At 57.9% G+C, this 21,185-nt stretch overlaps 3 protein-coding genes across 3 annotated transcripts in view; all 3 read left to right on the top strand.

Moving 5' to 3' along the window:
- Positions 1–1,513, top strand: part of SUGP1 (SURP and G-patch domain containing 1) — a 28,069-nt gene extending 26,556 nt beyond the window's left edge. Inside the window, exons 12-14 of the mRNA XM_058563878.1 lie at positions 379–524; positions 815–944; positions 1,237–1,513. Of these exons, the coding sequence (XP_058419861.1) occupies positions 379–524; positions 815–944; positions 1,237–1,263 (303 nt within the window). The 3' untranslated portion in view covers positions 1,264–1,513. The remainder of the gene's footprint in view (positions 1–378; positions 525–814; positions 945–1,236) is intronic.
- Positions 1,514–4,355: 2,842 nt separating this feature from the next.
- Positions 4,356–11,776, top strand: TM6SF2 (transmembrane 6 superfamily member 2). The gene is made up of 10 exons (XM_058563877.1): positions 4,356–4,568; positions 6,220–6,323; positions 6,779–6,876; positions 6,946–7,049; positions 7,452–7,534; positions 8,166–8,290; positions 8,475–8,576; positions 8,930–9,022; positions 9,738–9,857; positions 10,821–11,776. Exons 1-10 carry the CDS (start codon positions 4,474–4,476, stop codon positions 11,025–11,027), a joined length of 1,131 nt encoding a protein of 376 aa, XP_058419860.1. The 5' UTR covers positions 4,356–4,473; the 3' UTR covers positions 11,028–11,776.
- A 796-nt stretch (positions 11,777–12,572) lies between these two features.
- On the top strand, positions 12,573–19,111 carry HAPLN4 (hyaluronan and proteoglycan link protein 4). The gene is made up of 5 exons (XM_058563875.1): positions 12,573–12,601; positions 13,553–13,670; positions 13,962–14,324; positions 15,912–16,244; positions 16,649–19,111. The coding sequence occupies exons 1-5, from the start codon at positions 12,599–12,601 to the stop codon at positions 17,038–17,040; spliced, it is 1,209 nt and encodes a 402-aa protein (XP_058419858.1). The 5' UTR covers positions 12,573–12,598; the 3' UTR covers positions 17,041–19,111.
- The last annotated feature ends 2,074 nt before the right edge of the window (positions 19,112–21,185 follow it).

The following is a 21,185-nucleotide window of genomic DNA, read 5'->3' as shown; positions in this document are numbered from 1 at the left end:
CTTTGTACCACATAACTTCATCAACTAGGCAGTTACCTTGTTGACCACATCTTTTTCACACTCTTAACAAATTGCTCTCAGAACGTAGGACTTTTCTTTACTGATGAACCATTAATCTTTTCCATGGTGGTCCAGGCCTGTGTGACCTGTCACCTTGCCCTCTTTGACTTGGCCACCAGGGAGCTCGGTGCTAGGTCTGGCCCTGGGGGAGGAGGAGCTTGGTCTGTTCTCAAGGAGTCTGACTGGTGTTGGGGAGGCAAGCGGACAGGTGGTCCCAGTGGCCAGTGAGGCCATAGGTTGGGAGGTGGTTTCGGGCAGGAGCTGGGACTGGGGACGGCTGCAGCCCTAACAGATGATGGCTGCCTCCTTACCCTGCAGGAGGGCCGTGAGCCTGATTACTCAGAGTACAAGGAGTTCAAGCTGACGGTGGAGAACATCGGCTACCAGATGCTGATGAAGATGGGCTGGAAGGAGGGTGACGGGCTGGGCTCAGAAGGCCAGGGCATCAAGAACCCAGTCAACAAGTGAGTGCAGCCCTGATGTGGGGGTTGGGGCAGGGGTGTCCCACACAGAGACACAGGTCCGGGGCTCGGGTCTGGTCCTCCTGGGCTAGGAGTCAGGAGTATGAACTCTGGTGGCTGGGCCACCTTGGGCTCTCTCGTCTCCCACAGTGCCAGGTGTATCCCATGCAGATGTCACGCAGCCCCCACGTTGAGCTGTGTTGGGGTGCTGCCACTGAGCCCAGGGCCTGCACCCCTTCCCCTGCTAGCACCAGCCCGGTCTCCCTGCTTACACTGTCCCGACCCCCCTGCAGGGGCACCACCACAGTGGATGGTGCCGGCTTCGGCATTGACCGGCCAGCGGAGCTCTCTAAGGAGGACGATGAGTATGAGGCCTTCCGCAAGAGGATGATGCTGGCCTACCGCTTCCGGCCCAACCCCCTGGTGCGTGCTTCCCCATCCCCCCACAACACGTCTGGCTGGGCCGCATGGTTCCTCACATCACTGTAGGGAGGTGGTGGTGCTGGTAACAGAAGTGTCCCTCCTTCCCTGGTCCAGCTAGGCCAGGTCTCACTAGCACCCCTCCACTTCTCCGCCTGCGTTAGAGCCTTCACACCTCCTGAGAGCCTGCCCTCTCATCTTGGCTCAGCTGCCCCTGGAAGGTTCTGGACAAGAGGAACTGCTCTGTCTTTAGCATTAACGCACTCCCCTTTTTTATCTTTTTTGCCTCCCACAGAACAACCCCAGACGGCCTTACTACTGAGCATTCTGGAGAAACTGCACAAATGTACTTTCCAAACGACTGACCGTCCCTGGACTGTGGAATGTTCCAGCCTGCATTTCTGCCCGCCCTTCCCGTTGTCTCGAGTGTCGTGCCGTGTATTAAAATCCCAGTGCTTGCCCACCGTGGCAGCCTGGTCCTGCCATCGCCAGAAACCTCTCCTGTTCCTTAGCACTGGGACCAGGGTGGGCAGGTGGAGACGGTGTGCTGCTGTGAAGGCTCCTCAGCACCCAAGGAATCCTGGAGAACCACCCGGCCATTTGTCTGCCTGTGGGGTTCCCCCATGATCCTGGGTTGGAGTTGAGGGGCAGACCCGTGGAGCTCCCTCTGAGTGGGGCAGGGTGGCCAGCCTGCAGCCAAAACCTGGCTGCAACTGGGCCAGGGGCATCAGGGGCCTCCCAACCTAGGACTACACTGCAAGAGGAGGTTAGGGAAGGGTCTTGCAGCAGGGCACACCTGTGCCCTTCACCTCGCCAGCAGGTGGTGCTGACGAGGTGCCACACACAGCAAGCCTGGCTGGTGATGGCTGCAGCCCAGGCTTCCCCAAGCGCCCTGGGTCCCACCAGTGTGGGGGACACACGAGTCCCTGGGGCTCATGCCTTAGGGGCACAGCTTCATGGACTGATATACTGTGCTAAGATGTCACCCGCTTCCTGGAGGAGCGGGGGTGGGTGAGTCGCCCATCACCAAGATGTGTGCTAAGAGCTCCCCACGGCTCCAGAGCCCGTGCCTCACATTGGCGCAGAAACCTTCTGGGGATCTTGTTCAGCTGCTGAGTGAGCAGCCTGGGCAGGGTCCCAGGAATCTGCAAGCCATGCTCCCAGTATCAAGGCCTGAGAGGCCCCCACAACTCATTCACCTGCACCACACACGTACACAGTGGGTCCTGCTTAACTCCTGTGGGCTCATGGACTCGGAGGACTTGAGCTGGGCATCAGGCTCCTGAGCCAGCCTGCATTCACACAGTCATTCAGCAAACACTGAGCACCGACTATGTGAACCAGATGGACATGATCTGCCCCTGGGCAGCCACAGTCTGCTGGGAATGTGGCAGTGAACCCCTAACATAATCTGAGACTGATAAATGCTGCAAAGAGGAACTAGGAGCTCTGGTGGAGACAGTCTGGGGAGTGTCCCAATGTGGGAATCCAGGGCCTGAGTCTCAGCAGCAGAGCCCAGGCTGGGGTGACACACGCCACCCTCTCTCCCCAACATGGATGCTATGCCCAGGGCAGGGCAAAGGGGTGACATATGCCTGTGTGTGGAGGCTGCCCAGAGGGCCAGGGTCCCAAGCACAAGGGTGTAGCTATGGGCAGCCAGAGGTTCCAGTGATGGGGACCCCAGGCCTCGGTCCCAGGCACCCTACTGTCTAGGTCAAGGTCACCCTTCCCATCGACTTCTCAGTGTCTGGGAGGCTTGCCAGGCTCAGCCCGTGGACTTTGGCCCTAGCCAGGGGGAGAGTTGGAAGAGGAGGCCTCCAAATACTGTGTGTGTGTGCATGTGCCGGTGCTTCCCGGACACAGAGTGCAAGGTCAGGCCCCTAGACAGGGCTGGACCAGACACCCCTGGCCCTGCAGAGTGAGGGGTGGGCCTGGGGTAGCAAGGAGGGCTGCCTGGAAGAGGGGACATTGGGATCTGCTTTAAGGGGTGAGGAAATACTCAAGTGTCCATCTTGCAGATAGGAGAGAGGTTTTTGGGGTGTTAGCATCGCTAGAGTTGGGAAAGGTCAAGAAATGAGACTGGAGCCTCAGGTCAGCCCAGAGGAACCTGAACTTCACCCCACGGGCAAGTCACCTGGGGAGGGAGGCTGTCAGGCCAGTGGCCAGAAGATCATCTTGTCACTCAGGCTCAGAGATGGGACCCAGCTGACACAAGGCCAAGGGGCTGCATGGAGAAAGGCCTCTGGCTGGGCATGGTGGTGAGGATTAGAATCTTTCCCCAACCCCAGACTGTGGGTGCCCCCAGGGCAGGAATCCAGTGCGCACGTCTCACCCTGTTTCCAGCAGCCACAAGTACCAGATGGGTGAGAGAGCAAGGCTGGTCGGAGGGCATAACCAAGACAGGCACCTCTCCCTACCCTGCAGCCCTCTCCCTGGTCCAGCTTCCCCACCACCCGCCCCCCTTGCAACTCCCCCTGCACCCAGCCCAGCCTCCTCCAGGCTGTTCAGAACCCTCCCATAGCTCCCCCGCTCTGAGTCCGCACCCGCCCCAGACCTAGGCTCCTCTCTGCTGCTCAGCCACAAGCCTGAGCTCTTCTCCCTGCCAGGAACTCTGTTCCCAAACTCTTTATCAAGGTGGCTCCATCCCCACCTTCTAATCTCAGCCTGCCCCTTGAGCCTCCACCCGCCCATGTGAGCAGGGGCCCAGCCTCAGCTGCCCACAAGATGTCCAGGCTATACAGAAGGAACACAGCACGGTATCACTGAGTCTAACGGATTCCCAACCCAGGGCACTGCGTGACCCCCTGCCTTGAGATGGCCCCTAGGCTCAGTCAAAACTTCACAAGTAGACTCGTATTTGAATTTGTGGCCACTGCGTGAAAACTCAAAACCAAGTGCCCTGAAGGGAACTCTGTGAAAACTCAAAACCAAGTGCCCTGAAGGGAACTCTGCGCCCAAGCAGATGAGGTTCCGCCATCAGCGCGCACGGACAATGCCCACTTGATCCCGGGGCGGCGGAGGTCTGGAGACTGTGGGGAGTTACAAAGGGTCGAGGATGCGACGCTGGTGCCTTAGGATGAAGAAAGCAGAAGTGCAGAACAAGGCCCGGAGAACGAATTCCCTTAGAATGAAGTTGCTGGCCCGCGGCCTCCAGGACGCAGCCCCGGGCCTCAGAGCAAAAGCATCCCGAGGTGTCGTGTTCTAGCCTTCAATAAGAGGGAAACTGAGTCTGGGCGGCAGAAACGGCCAAGGGGACCCGGCTGAGTCCGGCGAGGGTGTAGAGGGGGAGGGGCGAGGAGAAGGGGCCGCTTCGAGGGGGAGGGGCCTCGGAGGCTTCCCGGGAGCGCGCAGGGCGGTCACAGCTGCGGCGACCGGACCAGGGCGCAGCGGGGGGCGACCTTTGCGCGGGGCGGGGCCGGGCCGGGCTGGGTCCTTGGCAAACGCCCCCCTCCCGCCCAGACGCGCCGCCGCGGAGGAGCCGAGCGCCCTGGAGGCCGGGCTGACGCCGAGACGGGGTCCGGGCGCCGCCACCATGGACATCCCACCGCTGGCCGGCAAGATTGCGGTTCTGTCGCTCGGCGCCCTCCCGGTGTCCTACGCGCTCAACCACGTCTCGGCGCTCTCGCAGTGCGTGCCGGGAGGACAGGGGCGGCCTCCTGGGGGGCGGCGGGGCCCGGCTGCGGGGGCGGGAGGATGCGCAGGCGGCGGACCCGGATCCCTCGAGCCCTGCGCCTCCGCGGAGCTCCGGCCGCGGGAGGATGGAGGCTGGGCCAGAGGAAACCCCCCCAACCGGAAGTCCCTTTCCGGCAGGCCGAGATGCTCTGTGGTAGGAGTGGGGGCGCTGCTGGGACGTTTGAGGCCCGGGGAGAAAGGATGTTGAGAAGCAGAGCCCCCCACAGGGCAGGGTTTTGGAGGGTTTCTGGGGCTTTCCCAGAGATGTGCCCAGCACGGGCTCCAGAGTCGCCAAGGGTCAAAGTATTGCTCCAGATAAGGTCCCCGTGACCTGGCTCTTGCCACACACACGCTCTGCTCCACCACCCCTGCCAGACGGTCCCTCCATCGCCTGTCTCAGGCCTGGGTCTTTCTTCTGTTAAGGGCTGGCACACCCTGTCCCTAGCCTCAGTTTCCCCTCTATGCTGTGACCTCCCCTGTCCCTGTCTCCTAACCCTAGACCCCAGCCCTGTGCAGCCAGCCACTGGGTACCAGGCATCTGCAAGCTCCTCACACTTCAAAACCCAGCTCAACCTAAGACATGGAGTAAAGGGAGTCTTGACTGTGGGATTGGCCCCTTGGGTACAAATTCCTGGCTCCATCCCCCTGGGCCCTGGGTGAGCCAGGTTGCCTCTGGGAGCCTCAGTTTCTTCATTGTGAAATGAACGTAATGCTAGATCTCATCCCATAGTTATTGTTAAGGATTATGAATAGTGTGCAAAGACTCTGATGTGGTCTCATCTGGTTACTATAATTGTCATTGTGGTCAGATGGAGCCAGGATGGGGATCCTAGGGGTTCACAAGAAGGTAGGAGCCTGGAGAGAGTGTGGAGGAGAGTGTGTGACCCTGGTTAGGTCTCCTGCCCTCTCTGGGCCTTGGTTTGCTTACCTGTGTTGGGGGCTGCCCAGAAACCTGGCTTCTATTATCTATACAACTGGGTGACCTGCCTTATTGGGTTGATGGGGACAGATCAGGGCAGGGGTAGGATGGAGTTGATGGAGGCGCTTGGACTTTAGCCCAGAGGAGTAGGGAGCTTCAGACAGCGAGGTGTACAGAGCCAAGCACTAGAAGACCCCCTGGCAGGCATGGGAGCTGGTTCTGGCCACAGAGGGGCTCAGCGTTGTTGAATGACTGACTGAGCAAATTGAGTCAAACACATATCAGCAAATGACTGGATAAATCATACAGTCAGAAGGGGTTGACAGATGCCCCCTTTGTACCTGGCCCAAGTCAGGCAATGATTCTTTTTGAGGAGTCAGGGATGGCTTCCTGGAGGAGGAGCCATGAAAGATGGGCCTTGAAGGATGAGTAGGAGGTTGCCAAATGGAAAAGAGACTTCTGGAAGGACTTTCCAGGAGGGGGAATCAGCCATGGCAAGAGCCTGGTGATGGGAAAGGGCAGTTTCAGGGAAGGCCGGCATTCCTGGACGGACAGATACTTCAGCCTTGACACCTGGAGCTTCCCAGAGTCTGCTCTTGCCCTCACTGGGCGGGGGGCCGGGAGCGGGGGACGGGAGGGTGCTCAGCACGGGTCCTGGCCTCCCTGACTTGCTTTTCTTCTCCACAGCCCGCTGGGGGTGGTGTTGATGAGTGCCCTGATCTTGGGTCTGCTCTTTGTGGCTATCTACAGCTTGTCCCGCGGGGAGATCTGCTATGACCCGCTCTATGCTGGTGAGTCAGTGGGAGGTTCCTGTGGAAGAGAACTGTGTGAGCAAGGGCCTCCTCCATCAGACTGGGGGCCCTTGAAGGGGCTCCCGTCAGACTGTAGGACCTGGAAGACCCTGGAGAACCCCCATTGATTGGGGAACCTCAGAGGGCCTCCCCCTTGAGACTTGGGACTCCTAAGAGCGGGGACTGTGTCTTCCCATCAGACTGGAAGCCCCTGAAGACTGTTCCTCCCCATCACTCTGGAGTCTCCTTGACAGCAGGGACAGTGCCTCTCCCAGTCTGGGAACCCCCAAAGGCAGGGACTGTGCCTCCCCATGAGGCTAGGCTGTGGGTCATGTGACCTGTGGAGTGGGGACTGGGAGCAGTTGGGTGCAGAGTCCTTGCCTAGAATCTGGGTCCCTGAGCGCAGCCTCAGGCCCCGCCCACACCCAGGGCGTGCCATGCCCATTTTCCCACAGTATTCGCTGTCTTTGCCTTCACCTCGGTGGTAGACCTCCTTATTGCCCTCCAAGAAGATGGCTATGCGGTGGGCTTCATGGAGTTCTACACCAAGGAGGTACGTAGGGGGTGGCCTGGGATGCCCCCTGCCCCGCTGCCTGTCTGAGCCCTGCGCCTGTCCCTGCAGGGCGATCCGTACCTGCGCACTGCGCATGGAGTCTTCATCTGCTACTGGGACGGCACTGTTCACTACCTCCTCTACCTGGCCATGGCTGGTGCCATCCGTAGAAGGTGCGTGTGGTGGGTGGGGTGGCACCGAGACCCTGGGAAGGAGGGCAAGTCCTCAGGTGGGGTCCAGGCCAGGGTGGAGCCAGAAGTGTCGGTAAGGGAAATCAGGAGGCCTCTCCAGGGCTCCAGCCAGGGGTGGTGGGAGAAGGTTTTGGGGAACGTCACAGATGTGAGTGGTGGTCGGCTGTCTTCTCTTGTACTGCCTGGTGCCTGAGCAGCCATTTCTGTCCTTGGATAGAGGATCTGACTGTTCATTCCCTCATTCAACTACCTATTGTCCCTTCTGGCCTGGGCAAAACTGGGAGGCACCCAGAGCTGTGGAGCCCATGGTGGTTCCTGAGCCCTTGCTGGGGCTCTGAGACCAGGGGATGGGCATCTACTGGTCACCGTCCATCCCTCACTCAGGAAGAGGTACCGGAATCTTGGACTCTACTGGCTGGGATCCTTCATCATGAGCATCCTCGTGTTCCTCCCAGGAAACATCCTTGGTAAAGATTCGGCTTTGAGGAATCCCATCCCCTACAGGCTGGGTCACTGCTGTGCGCCTGGAGGTCCCCACTGGGTCCTTCGTCCCCTCCCCAGTGCCTGTAGAGGGCCCCCCAACCGTGGCTGTCCATGCACAGCCTCAGCCAGTAGCCTGCCCCGGCCTCTCCTCATTTCCTCCTGGGTGGAGGCATGTTCCACTTTCCTGCCTAGGCTGCTAGGCTCCTGATCCCAGTGGTTTGGCCCAGAATGCTCTTGACACAGGAAGGGAGTTTTAAGGTGGATCCGGGGGGGCAGAGTGAAAGCTTCATAGATAGGCCTTGGGAGGTTGAGCAGAGAAGGCAGCCCAGGATGTGGGGATGGCTGAGCAGGAGGAACCCCAAGGTGTATCCAGGGGGAGCAAAGATCAGCTAAAGTGTAGAGCCATATCCAGAAGGTAAATCGAAGCATGCCAGGCTGAGGAGCGTGGACATCAACTTTTGGGCATCGGGGAGCCAGTGGTGTTAGAGTTTGAGCAAGGATGGCATTTAAAAATCAAGACTTACAGCTAGGGGCTCTAGCATGGCCCAGCTAACAGGTCTAGCCAGGCCTGGGAGATCCTCGCTGAGTGACACCCCCTCTCTCCTACCATGACAGGCAAATACAGCTCAGAGATCAGGCCTTCCTTCTTCCTTGCCATCCCCTATGTGCTGGTCCCTTGCTGGGCTGGCATGAGGGTCTTCAGCCAGTCCCAGGCGCCAACCTGTTGCACCCCCAACGTGGTGAGTGCTTTGCCCCCAGCAGGCCTCGTGCCAACATGCCTGAATGTCCCCCATTTGAGTTGCTTCTGGTCAAAAACGTTGTCTCTTGGGAGGGATCTCCTTGGTCATTGGAAAGAAGGGATGGGCCTTTATTGAATGCCTCTTGGATACCAGACTTCTCATGTGGGCTTTCCCCCATGTGCAGGCGCAGGAGGAACAAAGAAAGGGCCTCCTGCAGCGCCCCATTGACCTGGCCCTCGTCATCTACCTCGCCCTTGCTGGGTTCTTCACCCTCTTTCGGGGACTGGTGAGTCTGTGCTGGCCAGCCTACCCTTCCCCTGCCTCCAGCCCCACCCTTCTCCTGCCTCCAGGCCCTCTTCTCCCACACATGTTCCTTTACCCAGTGCAGAAAGGCCACTGCTGTCCCATCTAATCATCCAGGGAAGTTCTTCATCAAGTCTGACCTGAGTGTTCCATACAAAGCTCCATGCCTTGTGGGCTTCTTCCCAGCTCCAATATCCGTGGGTTCCCAGCCAGAGGGAGAGAACTAGGGTTGGGGGAGGCCAGAGCAAGGGGTGTGGGCACCGCCTGGGAGAGTGGAGAAGGCTTCTTGTAGGAGGGATGTTTGAGGTGGGTTGTTGGTTTGTCTGTCTACCCCAGGTGGTGCTTGACTGCCCCACAGATGCCTGCTTTGTCTACATCTATCAGTATGAGCCATACTTGCGAGACCCCGTGGCCTATCCAAAGGTGCAGGTGAGAGGGCAGGTGGGAGGAGAGGGCAGGTGGGAGGAGAGGGCAGGTGGGAGGAGAGGGCCATGGTCCTGTGGCAGGTAGGGGTCCACTGGGCCTCTTTGAAGCAGGTGCCAGGAACACAAGTCAAACTGGCAGAAACACAGATGGAATTTATTGCCCTACCAAAAAAGTACAGATATAGTCTTCAGGTATGGCTGGATCCAGGAGCTCAAGGATAGCTCTGTCTCTGGGCTCTGCTTTCTTTGTATGGGCTCCAATCCCAGGTAGTCCCTTTGTGGGATGGCGCCTTGGGTGGCTCCAGGCCTCCATCTGCCCTACTTAGCCACCCCAGAGGAATGTGAGCCCTTATTTCCCAAGAGCTTAAGCACAAGTCTCAAGCAGGCTCCAATTGGCCCAGTTTAAGTCACATGCCCATCTCCTAGCTGATCATTATGGTGGGGGCGGGGGGGGATGTTCTGATTGGCCAGGCCAGGATCATATGCCACTTCATAAGTAAGGTGGGTGGGCTCAGTATATGTATGTGTATGTGTGTGTGTGTGTGGGGGGGATACCCAAGAGAGAGAGAGGAGTAGTTTGCACAGGGTTGGGATGTCCAGAGAGCTTCCATCCTGGGTGGGGTCTGAGACTGGCCAGATCCTCCCTGGGGCCCCCACCTCAGGGGTCTCAGGAAACCTGGCTGGGGCAGCTGCTCATCCATTAGCTCTGTGCCTCTCAGATGCTGGTGTACATGTTCTATGTGCTGCCCTTCTGTGGCCTGGCTGCCTATGCCCTCATCTTTCCCGGCTGCTCCTGGCTGCCTGACTGGGCCTTGGTGTTTGCTGGAGCCATTGGCCAGGTGAGGTGGGGCAGGGGCGGGGTGGAGTGGGCAGGTGCAAAGGGAAGAGTTTCCACCTACCCGTCAATTGCTTCTGTGCTCACCAAAGGCAGGGTGATGCTGGGTCCCTGAGAGTCCCCAGCCCCAGCTTGGTACCCCAGGATTCTCTAATCTGAGGGAGAAAGAGCTAGACACAGACACCCCCAACCTCATGGGATCAGAACCAGAGAGAGGGAGGGATAGGGGCTGAGAGGGATTCCAGAGGGGGAAAGTGTCCTAGAAGAGGGAGCATAGAGGCTGGGCTTTGACATATAGATTTGAGTTCTCCAGGCAGGGAAGGGCATTCCAGAAATGGGAACAGCATAAGGAAAGACACAGAGGGGGACAGTGACTTAGAAGAGCTGTAACATGGGGAAAGGCAGAGGCAAGAGAAATTGGCAGCTACACGCTGAGGGCTTTGAACTCTGAGCTTGGGAGCTTGTGCTGAGAATGACGGGGAGCCATGGGAAGTGTTTGAGCAGTGAAGGGCCCAGTCAGAGCTGGGGGGCCTATTTCTGGGTTCCAGATGGGAAGTGATAAAGCCTGGGCCCAGGGGGGACAGTGGGAACCAGGAGAACATCTGTGAGGTAGGATCTACAGGATTCGTGTCAAGGCCATCTGCCTGGGGTGGGGAAGAGCAGGAGGAGCAGCTGGATCCAGGTCAGAGGGATGGGGTGCAGGGCCCAGCAGACGGAGTGAAGACGGTTCTGGTCAGGCAGCTGGGGAGAGGCTCACAGACAGACAGCTGGACAAGGACAGACAGGACATGTGGGGACAGGGATATTTAGACACAGACAGATGAATTGGAGAGGGGAGACAGGTAGGTCAACAGAGCCAGCGAGAAAGGGATGGGGACGCTCAGGGCTCCCCAGGGTGGGATGTCGGTGATGCTGGGACTTGTTCTCTTCTGGCGCCTGACATCCGTCCTCTCTGTGTGGCCACTAGGCACAGTTCTCGCACATGGGTGCCTCCATGCACCTGCGCACGCCCTTCACCTACCGTGTGCCCGATGACACCTGGGCCTGCTTCTTCGTGTGCAACCTGCTGTATGCACTGGGCCCCCACCTGCTGGCCTATCGCTGCCTGCGGTGGCCCGCCTTCTTCCTGCGCCCGCCCCCTGGCGCCCCAGCCCACCACAAGAAGCAGCACTGAGCAGGCCGTGGGACTCCCCAGAACTCGGTTTACATGCCTGGCAGGCCCTGCCCTAGGAAGGGTGGGTTGGGTTTTTTAGAGGAAGCAGGTACATCTCTGGGGTGTCTTCGGTCCTGGCTATGGTGGTTTCAGGCCAGGGGGTGGGATGGGAGACCCAAGCACAGAAGGCCACAGCCATGCTCAACTGTCAGGATGCCCCAACCCCACATGGACTCTTCTAATCCCTCCTAGAATTTACCCATCATCCTCCCATGGATCCTTTTAGTAAAAACCCTTTTGATGCCCAAAATGTTGCTGCCTGAGTGTTTCAGGATGCAGGGGCAAGGGACCTGCTTCTCAGACCCCACAAAGGCCTACCCATCACTGCCAGTATGCCCGTCAGGAGCTGGAGGTGCTGGACAGCAGAAGTCTGCCTCTGGTTCCTGTGCATGGCTCCATCTCCCAGACCAGGAAAACCGAGGCTCAGAGAGGACCAGACACCCGCCTGAGGTCACAATCAGGAGAGAAGAGTTCGATGTCCAAGCTCTGCCAATAAATTATAATAACAAATAGTGTGGCACAGTTATTAAGCACCTACTGCATACATGCCAGGGGCTAACCTCACGTGCTACATATTCCAGATGGGGAAACTGAGCCTGCAGGAGGTGAAGGTCCTTGCTGAGCTAGGGACCAAGTCTTGGCCCAGCCCATTCAACCACAGAGCCCATAACCCTGCCTCTGCTATCTGGTTGGCTCATATTTTGGGGAAACTGAGGTGGGGGGGGCAGCCAGGGGGTTGGGGGAAGGGCTCATTGTTTCCTGATTCAATTTTTGAACTTGTGTGAAGGGCCAGGTTCAGGGGTGATTGGGCCCCAGAGTGGGTCAAGGGCTTGATCAGACTCTTCTGCTCCCCGCCTCTACCAACACTTATTAGGCACCAGTCTGGCCAATGGATCTTCACCAAAGAACCAGCAGTCCATATCCCAGAAGTGGAAACTGATGATCAGAGAGACCAAGCGTCTCTTCGAAGGGCCCACAGTGAGTGAGGGGCAGAGTAGGATTTGGCCCTGTTGCTGCATATCCCCTCTGCAGAGTGTGTGATTGTTGTGGGTCCCCCATCCTGGAGAGTGAGCACCTTTTGCCAGAGCCCAAGACACCGTCATATCAGCCAGTGACAAACGGGAAAACTGAGACATGCCAGCGGAGCCCCTCCCCCAGTTTATTCAGCCCCCTGCCCACGCAGGACAACCAAGTTGGAAGACTCCATCAGGCCCCCCTCCTCCATTTTAAAGATGGTTAAACTGAGGCCCAGAGAGGTGCTTCGGCGGGCCCAAGGCCAGCCAGTAAGGGCAGGGACCTAGTTCTGCACTCACTGTTGAGCGTGGTCCTTTCTCCTCCCGCCGCCGGGTTTCCTATCCGTGTAGCGCGCGCCGCTGCGTTCCCTTTAACGCCCCTCCTTCCGCCTCCCTCCTCCCCTTGCAGGCAGACGCCGGGATTGCGCCGCCTGCCGGAACCTGCCCAGTCCTTCCCCGGTGTGCGGGGAGCGCAGTCCCGGCGCGTAGGGGCCGCTCGGCGGGGGCCGCACGGGCAAGATGGTGAGTGGGGCGGCGGGCGCGGGTCCCGGTAGGTCCGTCTCTGGGGCTCTGTCTCTCCGTGTCTCTGAATCCACGTCCCTCGGTGTCTCCCTCCTCAGTCTCTCTCCCCTCCTCAGTCTCTCCCATCCCTTCTCTCTCACCCTCTTATAGCTCTCTTTCTCGAACTCTCTGCCTCTCCTTCTCTATCCCTTTCCGTCTCCCCCTACTTTTTTTTTTTTTTCCTGGTCCCTTTTCTCTCCCTTTCTCGGAGTCTGTCTCTTCCTACCTCCATGTCTCTCTCTTCTCTGTCTCTTTTCCTCTTGGTCTCTCCCTTTCAGTCTCTGGCTTTCCTTGTGCATCTCTGTCTCTCCATCTTTCCTTATCCTTCTCTGTGTCTCCCTTTGCATCTCTGTCTCTCTCCATCTTTCCTTCCTCTTCTTTCCTTCTGGTTCTCTCTCTTCTGTCTCTCCCTCTCTGTCTCCATCTCTCCCTGCCTTTCTCTCTCTCTCTTTCCCTGTTCTCGCCCTCTATCTCTACCACCCACTCGCGCCCCCCACCCCCACCCCGGCCCGGTTTGCTGCAGTCTCTTGGCGCACGGATAACCTTGCCGCTGCTCTACTCCAGCTCCTTCCCCTCCCCCCCAGTCCTGGGCTTGGGCCGGAGAGAGAAGGGGGCGGGACTCCGAGCCTCCAGTGTTGGGGTTAGGGGGTCAGGCGGGTTGCCCGCACAAGACTAAGGGAGGGTGAGCCCAGAGGTGTGGGCTTTGCGCAGGAAGGAGGGTGAGAGATCCTGGGAGGGTTGCGGGGGTAGGGGGGGTCTGCCAGCCTTCTCCTTGGGGGAGTCCTCTGGGACTCTGGCCCGGGTGGGGGCCTCTGCATGTGAGATGTCCTCTCCGCGGTGAAGGAAGGCCAGGGGGCTAGTCCTCCGAAAGGCAAAGGCCAGGAGGCTGGACTGAGCGCCCGATGCTCCCAGGTGTGTGCTCGGGCGGCCCTCGGTCCCGGCGCGCTCTGGGCCGCGGCCTGGGGAGTCCTGCTGCTCACGGCCACCGCGGGGGCGCAGCGCGGCCGGAAGAAGGTCGTGCACGTGCTCGGTGAGTCAGGGCCGCGGAAGCGGGTCTTGCCCCGCAGAAGCCGTGGCCAAGTGGGATCGCCTGGGCGCACGGAGCGGGGAGGGCGCGCTGGGCGTTCCTGATGGCCACAGTCCCGCCCAGTTCCTCCCCGTCTGAGTCCCCGCCCCCCCCAGTCCCCTCCCTGAACCCCTTTACCCTGCTGATCTCCTGACCCTCACCCGAGTCGTCTTCATACGTCCCTTCCCCAGGGTCCCCCTCCCCAGGGTGCCCCGCCCCTAGGACCTCTTCTGAACCCTGTTTGGTCGCCCGCAGAGGGCGAGTCAGGCTCGGTGGTGGTGCAGACGGCGCCAGGGCAGGTGGTCAGCCACCGAGGCGGAACTATCGTCTTGCCCTGCCGTTACCACTACGAGGCAGCTGCCCAGGGTCACGACGGCGTCCGCCTCAAGTGGACCAAGGTGGTGGACCCGCTGGCCTTTGCTGATGTCTTCGTGGCACTGGGCCCCCAACACCGGGCGTTTGGCAGCTACCGCGGGCGGGCCGAGCTGCAGGGGGATGGGCCCGGGGACGCCTCTCTGGTTCTCCGAAACGTCACACTGCAGGATTACGGGCGCTATGAGTGTGAGGTCACCAATGAGTTGGAGGATGACACTGGCATGGTCAAGCTGGACCTGGAAGGTAACCAGCTCGTGAGCAAGATGAAGCGTGATTCTAAGAGAGGAGAGGGGGGAGTATGGCAAGGGACAGAAACCAAATCAAGTTGACCTGAAGGCATTTAGGGGATTGGGGGGGTAGGGTAATGGTTCTGATTTGGGGTGATTTTGCTCCCCAGGGACACTGGCAATGTCTAGAAGAGAGTTGCTGGTGGCTTCTAGTGGGTAGAGGCCAGGGATGCTGCAAAACATCCTACCATGCACAGGACAGTCCCCCACAGCAAAGAATGATCCAGTCCAAAATGTCAGTAGTAAGGACGTTGGGAAATCCTGGGGTAGGTAGGATCCAGGCACTCACAGTAGGTCAGGAATCCCTCCCTCATCTCTGCTTCCATGGGTGGGCTTTCCTCTGGCAGCTTTCCCCTGATGGAACCAAAAAGTAGTGCCAGGCTTCCCTTCCACCCTCACAGCTTAGCAACTGATTTCCTAGGAGTGCTAGCTAGAGTCCCAGAGTTGTCCCTCATAGGCCCAGCTTGAGTCCTGTGCCCATCCGTGAGCCAATCACTGTGGCTGGGAGATAGGATGCCCTGATTGGCTGACCATGGAGCTGGGAGGTGGGGTTTCTATCTGAAGAATTCTCTCTCACCTGGTTTGTTTCCTCAGTTCACCTTAGAAGATGCTAGGAGAGGTTTCAGAGCCCTCACTTGCTGAACTTCCCAACAATAGCAAATAACAACACTAGCAGCAGCAGCTCTCCATTATTGGGCATCTTCTATGTGCCAGGCACTTGAAGAGCTCTCTGGAGTTTCTCATTTAATTTTCCCAAAACCCTGAGGGAGACACTATTACCAGCAGATAGGCAACTGCCTCAGAGAGGTGAGAGCCTTGCCCAGGGCACATGCCAGTGAGTGGCAGAGCCAGGACTCAAACTCTTGTCTGTCAGGCTCCAGGTCTTCTCTCTGGCCCCTGTTCCGCTCCTTCCTGCCTCTGCTGAGAGTACCCAACTCACCCCAAGGTCCGCCCCTCAAACACAGACACACAGAATGCTTGTGAGCCAAGTTGACTGGGAGTCCCATGAGGGACGAGTTGTAAGAACTGAAGGTGGAAGGGAAACCGATTGCTCTGGACAATGCTGAGGATCAAAGGGATCCTTGCCCAAGGTCAGCCATTCAGGGGCTCCCAGTGTTGGGACGTCAGCACTGGACATAGACATTCCCAGCTCCATGGACTGAGGGCTTAACCAGAGGGAAGGTCATAGTGCTGGGAGAATCTCAGAAGCACATAGGACTGAATGGAGGAGGGTTGTGGGAGCTGGGTTTTGAAGAATGAATAGGAATTCAATAGGTGGAAAGAACATGAGCAAAGGTCTCCAGCAGTGAAAAGGGGTGGACATGATGAAGTATGTTAAAGAGGAGGGTCAAGTGAATCCCAAGCTTAAGACAAAGGGGGCCATGAGGGGTGTGAGCTGAGGAAAGGCATGGTCAGGTCTGAGGCCATGCCTCAGAGAGAGAGGAGGACCGGAAAGTCTAGGTTGAAGAGTCGCACAGCACCCCAGATGTCAGGTGAGGGGGGCAGCTGGGGGGCCTGATCTGACTCGCATGTATCCTCCCAGGTGTGGTCTTCCCTTACCACCCCCGTGGAGGCCGCTACAAGCTGACCTTCATGGAGGCGCAGCGCGCATGCGCTGAGCAAGACGGCATCCTGGCGTCGGCCGAGCAGCTGCACGCGGCCTGGCGCGACGGCCTGGACTGGTGTAACGCGGGCTGGCTGCGCGACGGCTCCGTGCAGTACCCGGTGAGCCAGCCCCGGGAGCCCTGCGGCGGCCTGGGCGGGGCCGGGAGCACCGGGGTCGGCAGTGGTGCCTCCGGGGGCGTGCGCAACTACGGCTACCGCCATAATGCTGAGGAACGCTACGACGCCTTCTGCTTCACATCCAACCTCCCGGGTGCGTAGGCCCCGCCCCTGGGGAAGGCCACGCTCCCTGCAAGCCCGGGCCCCGCCCCGGCCATGAGGCCCTGCCCCCAGACTGGCCTCTCCTGGGTCCCACTACTTCTCAGTCTCTCTTTCCCACCCTCCACCCCTCAGGTCCCTCTCCTCCGCCCTTCCTCCTCACACCGGCCCTCGGGGGTCCGGACCAGGAGATCCCTCCCACAGGACAGCCACGGCGTGGCAATCAAGCATTGCCTGGCACCAACACTGCCCTAGCTGAGGCTGGGGTCCCAGGCTGCAGGGGAGCGGGTGTTCTTGAATCCTGAGGCTGGGGTCCTGGGCTGCAGGCGGTGGAGGGTGTCCTGAATCCCGAGGCCGCGTCCCGGGAGCAGCCCTAACCATCCTCCCACCCCCTCGCAGGGCGCGTGTTCTTCCTGAAGCCGCTGCGGCCAGTGCCTTTCTCAGGAGCAGCGCGCGCGTGCGCGGCGCGCGGCGCGGTCGTGGCCAAGGTGGGGCAGCTGTTCGCCGCGTGGAAGCTGCAGCTGCTGGACCGCTGCACCGCGGGCTGGCTGGCCGACGGGAGCGCGCGCTACCCCATCGTGAATCCGCGCGCGCGCTGCGGCGGCCGCCGGGCCGGCGTGCGCAGCCTCGGCTTCCCGGACGCCACGCGCCGCCTCTTCGGCGTCTACTGCTACCGGGCGCCCGGCGCGCCGGACCCCGCACCCGGGGGCTGGGGCTGGGGCTGGGCCGGAGGCGGTGGCTGGGCCGGAGGCGCGCGCGACCCCGACGCCTGGACCCCGCTGCGCGTCTAGACCCGGGCGCGGATGGCCGAGGTGCGGACAGCTGGGGCCCTCGGCAGCTGGCTGAGTGCCTTGCGGTCCCTTGGAGGCGGACCACGCCCCTGAAGACTGGCCACGCGCCCTGCGGTGCCTCCTGCGGGCCTTGAACACTGGCTACACCCCCTGAGATCCCCAGAGCCTGGTCAGTCCCTGGAGACATGTCCCTTGGAATCCCCCCGGAGACTGACCAGGCCGCACCTCTCCTAGACGGTGGATTTCTCCTCCTCCCCTGACACACCCCCTGAAGACCCCTGGAGGCCAATAGACCCTGAGGTCCCCTGAAGACTGGCCACGCCTCCCAAGGTCACCTGAAAACAGACGGAACCACTCCCGAGGTCTCCTGGAGGCTGGACCCCCGGGATTGTCTGGAGACTGCCCACAAGTCCTTTGCATCTCCCTGGAGACTGAAGACTGTTCCCTTAACGGTCACCTGGACACTGAACCCTCCTCCCCATCACTTGTAGAGAAACCAGAAACCTCAGAGTTCGCCAGATGACCATGCTACTGTGGTCCCATGGAGATTGGGCTCCTGTTCTCTTCCCTACGGTGACCTATAGATTGGGTACTCCCATTCTTCCCCACTCCCCATGAGTCCCCCAAAGTTTCCTGAGTAACAGGCCACGGTCTCTAGGTCACCGTGGAGAACAACAGCCCCACCCCTCTAGTTTAAGGGGACCACCCTTGTCTGTCACCTGAAGACAAACTGACATGCCCCCCAGCTGGCCCGCATGCCTGGCGGCCATGCCCCACTCCCTGGGTATTTCTCTGAAGGGAGCAAATCCGCCCCCACCTGACAGCCCCTTTCCTGGCTGTCACCAAAGAAACCACCACCCCATCCCACTCCCTACCTCCACCCCAAACCCCACCCCACCCCCCTGCCCAGGGACCCATAAGATCTATGTCACTCGCTATGGAGACAAGCCACCCCGTTTGCCATTGTTTCCAAGACGACCAGCCCAGCTTCTACCTGTCGCCTAGAGTCACACAGTCCTCCCCTCATCAGTCACACTCATGGAGATGGTGCCTCCCTCCTCTAGCTGTAACCATGGATACCACACATTTTACATCTCACCAGCCCCCACCCCAGAGACCTACAACTTCACTTCCGGCTGTCTCCTTCCTGACCAACAGCCGTGGAGATCACCCTCTCTCCAACTGGCCAGAGAGTGACCCAACGTTTGGTTCTCCAGCTTTCACCGTGGAAACAGGCTGCCCCTTTCCCCAGGCCCACCCCAGCTCCTTACCACTCTGCAAGCTCCGCACCCAGTTGGCTTGGACCCCATAGCTGTTGCCGTGGAGACCAAACTCTGATGTCTGAGGTAACAGAACACCTGTCCCCCTAGGATTTCTCTGGTCGGCAGGGCCCTGCCCCACCGAGTTGTAACTATAGAGACAGTCAACACTGTCCACATGACAACCGACTTCCCAGCTCTCAGGAACTTCTCACCATGGGCTGGAACTGCGCCCCCTGTGTGCCCTGGCCCTTTGAGCTGGGCAAGCACTGGGCTCCCCTTTTCCTCTCTCAGACCACGTTCCCATTCTCACCAAGTTCCTCTCTCCTTCCCTAACACCCCCCCCACACACACACACACAGGCACACACATATTCCTCCTTAGAGATCCAGGAAAGGGAGTGTCCTTAAACCTCAAAATCCACCCTGAGCTCTAAGGGGCAATTCGTGCTAAGTCAGGACCCAGCCAAACTCCCCATTGTTGAGAGCCAGCTGGAGGAAACAGTCCATGAACAGGGCCACTGCAGCGGGGGGAGACCGCAGTTCTGAGGTCTCGCCTGGAGTAACACTGGGGTCCCTCCTAGAGCCCTCCTTATTGTCACATCCATCTCAAGGAAACCCATCTGTGAGTTTTGGAACCAGGTGTGCTTGGGTTCGAATCCTGCTTCTGTAACCAAGTGACAAAATCCCTGAGCTGTTTCCCACTCTGCACTAGGGCTGTTCTGAGGTCCCAGGGACTGCAAGCATAGAGCAGGGGCTCAATCTTTGTGGGGTTTTTTTGATGAATGAGTAAATGAGGCAGCCAGTGGGTAATTACTTCATAAATGCACTTTGGTGAACAAAATGGTTCCCAGGTGGGGATGCTTGGTGATGATGCGGTTGGGAAGCATCTCCCCTCATTCCTCAGGACCACGCCCCCTCCCCAATCTCTCTCTCCTCTCTCTTCCCCCATCTTGCCCTCATTCTCTCCCTTGAGCCATGCCCACCCACCCTCCCATGGGTCTCAGCTTGTCCTTCTCAGCCATGTCCTGATTGGGTAACTCACAAATCCAGTGGTTCCTCTCAATTCCCCAGGCGCAAAGTGTGTGAAACTGGAAGGTGAGTCCTGTGCCAGGAAGGCAGAGAGGTTGCAAATTTTCTCTGGGGTGGAGGTGGGGGTGGGGGTGGGAGGAGTGTGGGCTGAGGAGCATTGAAAGTTTCTGGGATAAAAACAAAAGGAGTTGAGAAAAATGTGTAAAAGTCTGATTAGGCTGTAGAAGTGGAATGGTTGATTTCACTGCTGGTCCTTCAATATCAGACGTGACAGGGCTCTCAGACTCAAACCACTCATCTGAAGCCAGGGCTCCAGCTGGGCCTTAGCTTCCTCCAACAGAGGAATGGTAAGGGACATGTTTCCAGAGATGAATGCATAGAATTTCTTTCATCCCACCTTTTCCCTGCTGGCATTCTTTCTCCCAGGGGTTCCAGCTACCTGGCTTTCTCTTGAGTATGTAACTTTATCTTCTCCTTCCATGAGAGTCAGCAGGGGCTGACTCCACCCCTTTCCAGCTCAGCCAACGGGTCCTATGGCTCATCTCCCTGGGCAACTCTGATTGGTCCAGGAGTGGACATGGACCCATGCAGACCAATGAGACTCAGTCCCTAGGATTTTGGTGGACCGACTGGGCAGAGGGAACCTTCCTTCAGCTGGGGTCGCTGTGTTGTTGGATTGGAGGTCTTCAGGGCTCATCTGTTACATGGCAACCTGGATAGAACCCTCCCTGAAGCCAGATATTCAGGAAAATGTCTATCACTCCTGTCCTCCACCACCCAGTTCACTTCCCAGAGACATCCAAAGTTTCTTACATGTCTTTCAGGAGATGTTTTATGTTCATTCAAGCAAACATGCATATATATTTCTTTTCCCCATTTTTACACAAATGATAGTGTGCAACGTATACTTTCTTATATCGTAAAATTCACACATAAAACTCACCATCATAAACATTTTAAAGTGTTCAATTCAGTGGCATTTAGTACATTCACAGTGTGGTGCAACCATCACCTCTGTCTAGTTCTGAGATATTTTCATCACCCCAAAAGAAAACCCAGTACTCATTAAGCAGTTACTCCCCATTCCTCCCTCCTCACTCCCCTGCCCTGGCAACTGCTAATCTACTTTCTCCTCTAAGGGTTTGCCTGTTCTAGATATTTCGTATGAATAGAATCATACGATATGTGTCCTTCTGCGTCTGGCTTCTTTCACTTGATGTAATGTTTTTGAGGTTCATCTATGTTGTGACGTGTATCAGAACTTCATTCCTTTTTATGGCTGAATAATATTTCATGGTATGTATGTATCACATTTTGTTTATCCACTCCTCAGTTGATGGACATTTGGATTGTTTCCACCATTTGGCTATTGTGAATAACACTGCTGTGAACATTCATGTGCTGTATATACTTTTAAAGTAACTCTTCTTCTAGTTAATATCTTTGAGATAGTTTCCATCAGTGTATAAAGATCACACACACACACACACGTGTTCTTTTGAAGTTTGGCAGAGTATTCCTTATTTGGATGCACCATAATTTTTGTAGCTAATCTCCTAATGGTGGACATTTAGATCATTTCTCATATTTTGCTGTGAGTAATAAGTACCCACATCATCTCACACAAGTGCAAGTATAACTGGAGGATGATATCAGGAGTTGTTTGATCAAGGAGTCAAAACTTGCCATTTTGATAGTGATCTCCACCTCTTCTTAAAGGTGGAGCCAATTTATACCCCATCAATAATAGATGTACTCACCTGTTTCCACACAACCTCACCAGCATTGTGTGTTATCACTTTTTGCCTTAGCCCACCTGATAGGTGAAAAATGATATCTCACTGTGGTTGTCACT

The sequence above is a fragment of the Diceros bicornis genome, chromosome 20, assembly GCF_020826845.1.
Source record: "Diceros bicornis minor isolate mBicDic1 chromosome 20, mDicBic1.mat.cur, whole genome shotgun sequence".
Classification (NCBI taxonomy): domain Eukaryota; kingdom Metazoa; phylum Chordata; class Mammalia; order Perissodactyla; family Rhinocerotidae; genus Diceros; species Diceros bicornis.
This window is presented reverse-complemented; position numbering and strand designations above follow the sequence as displayed.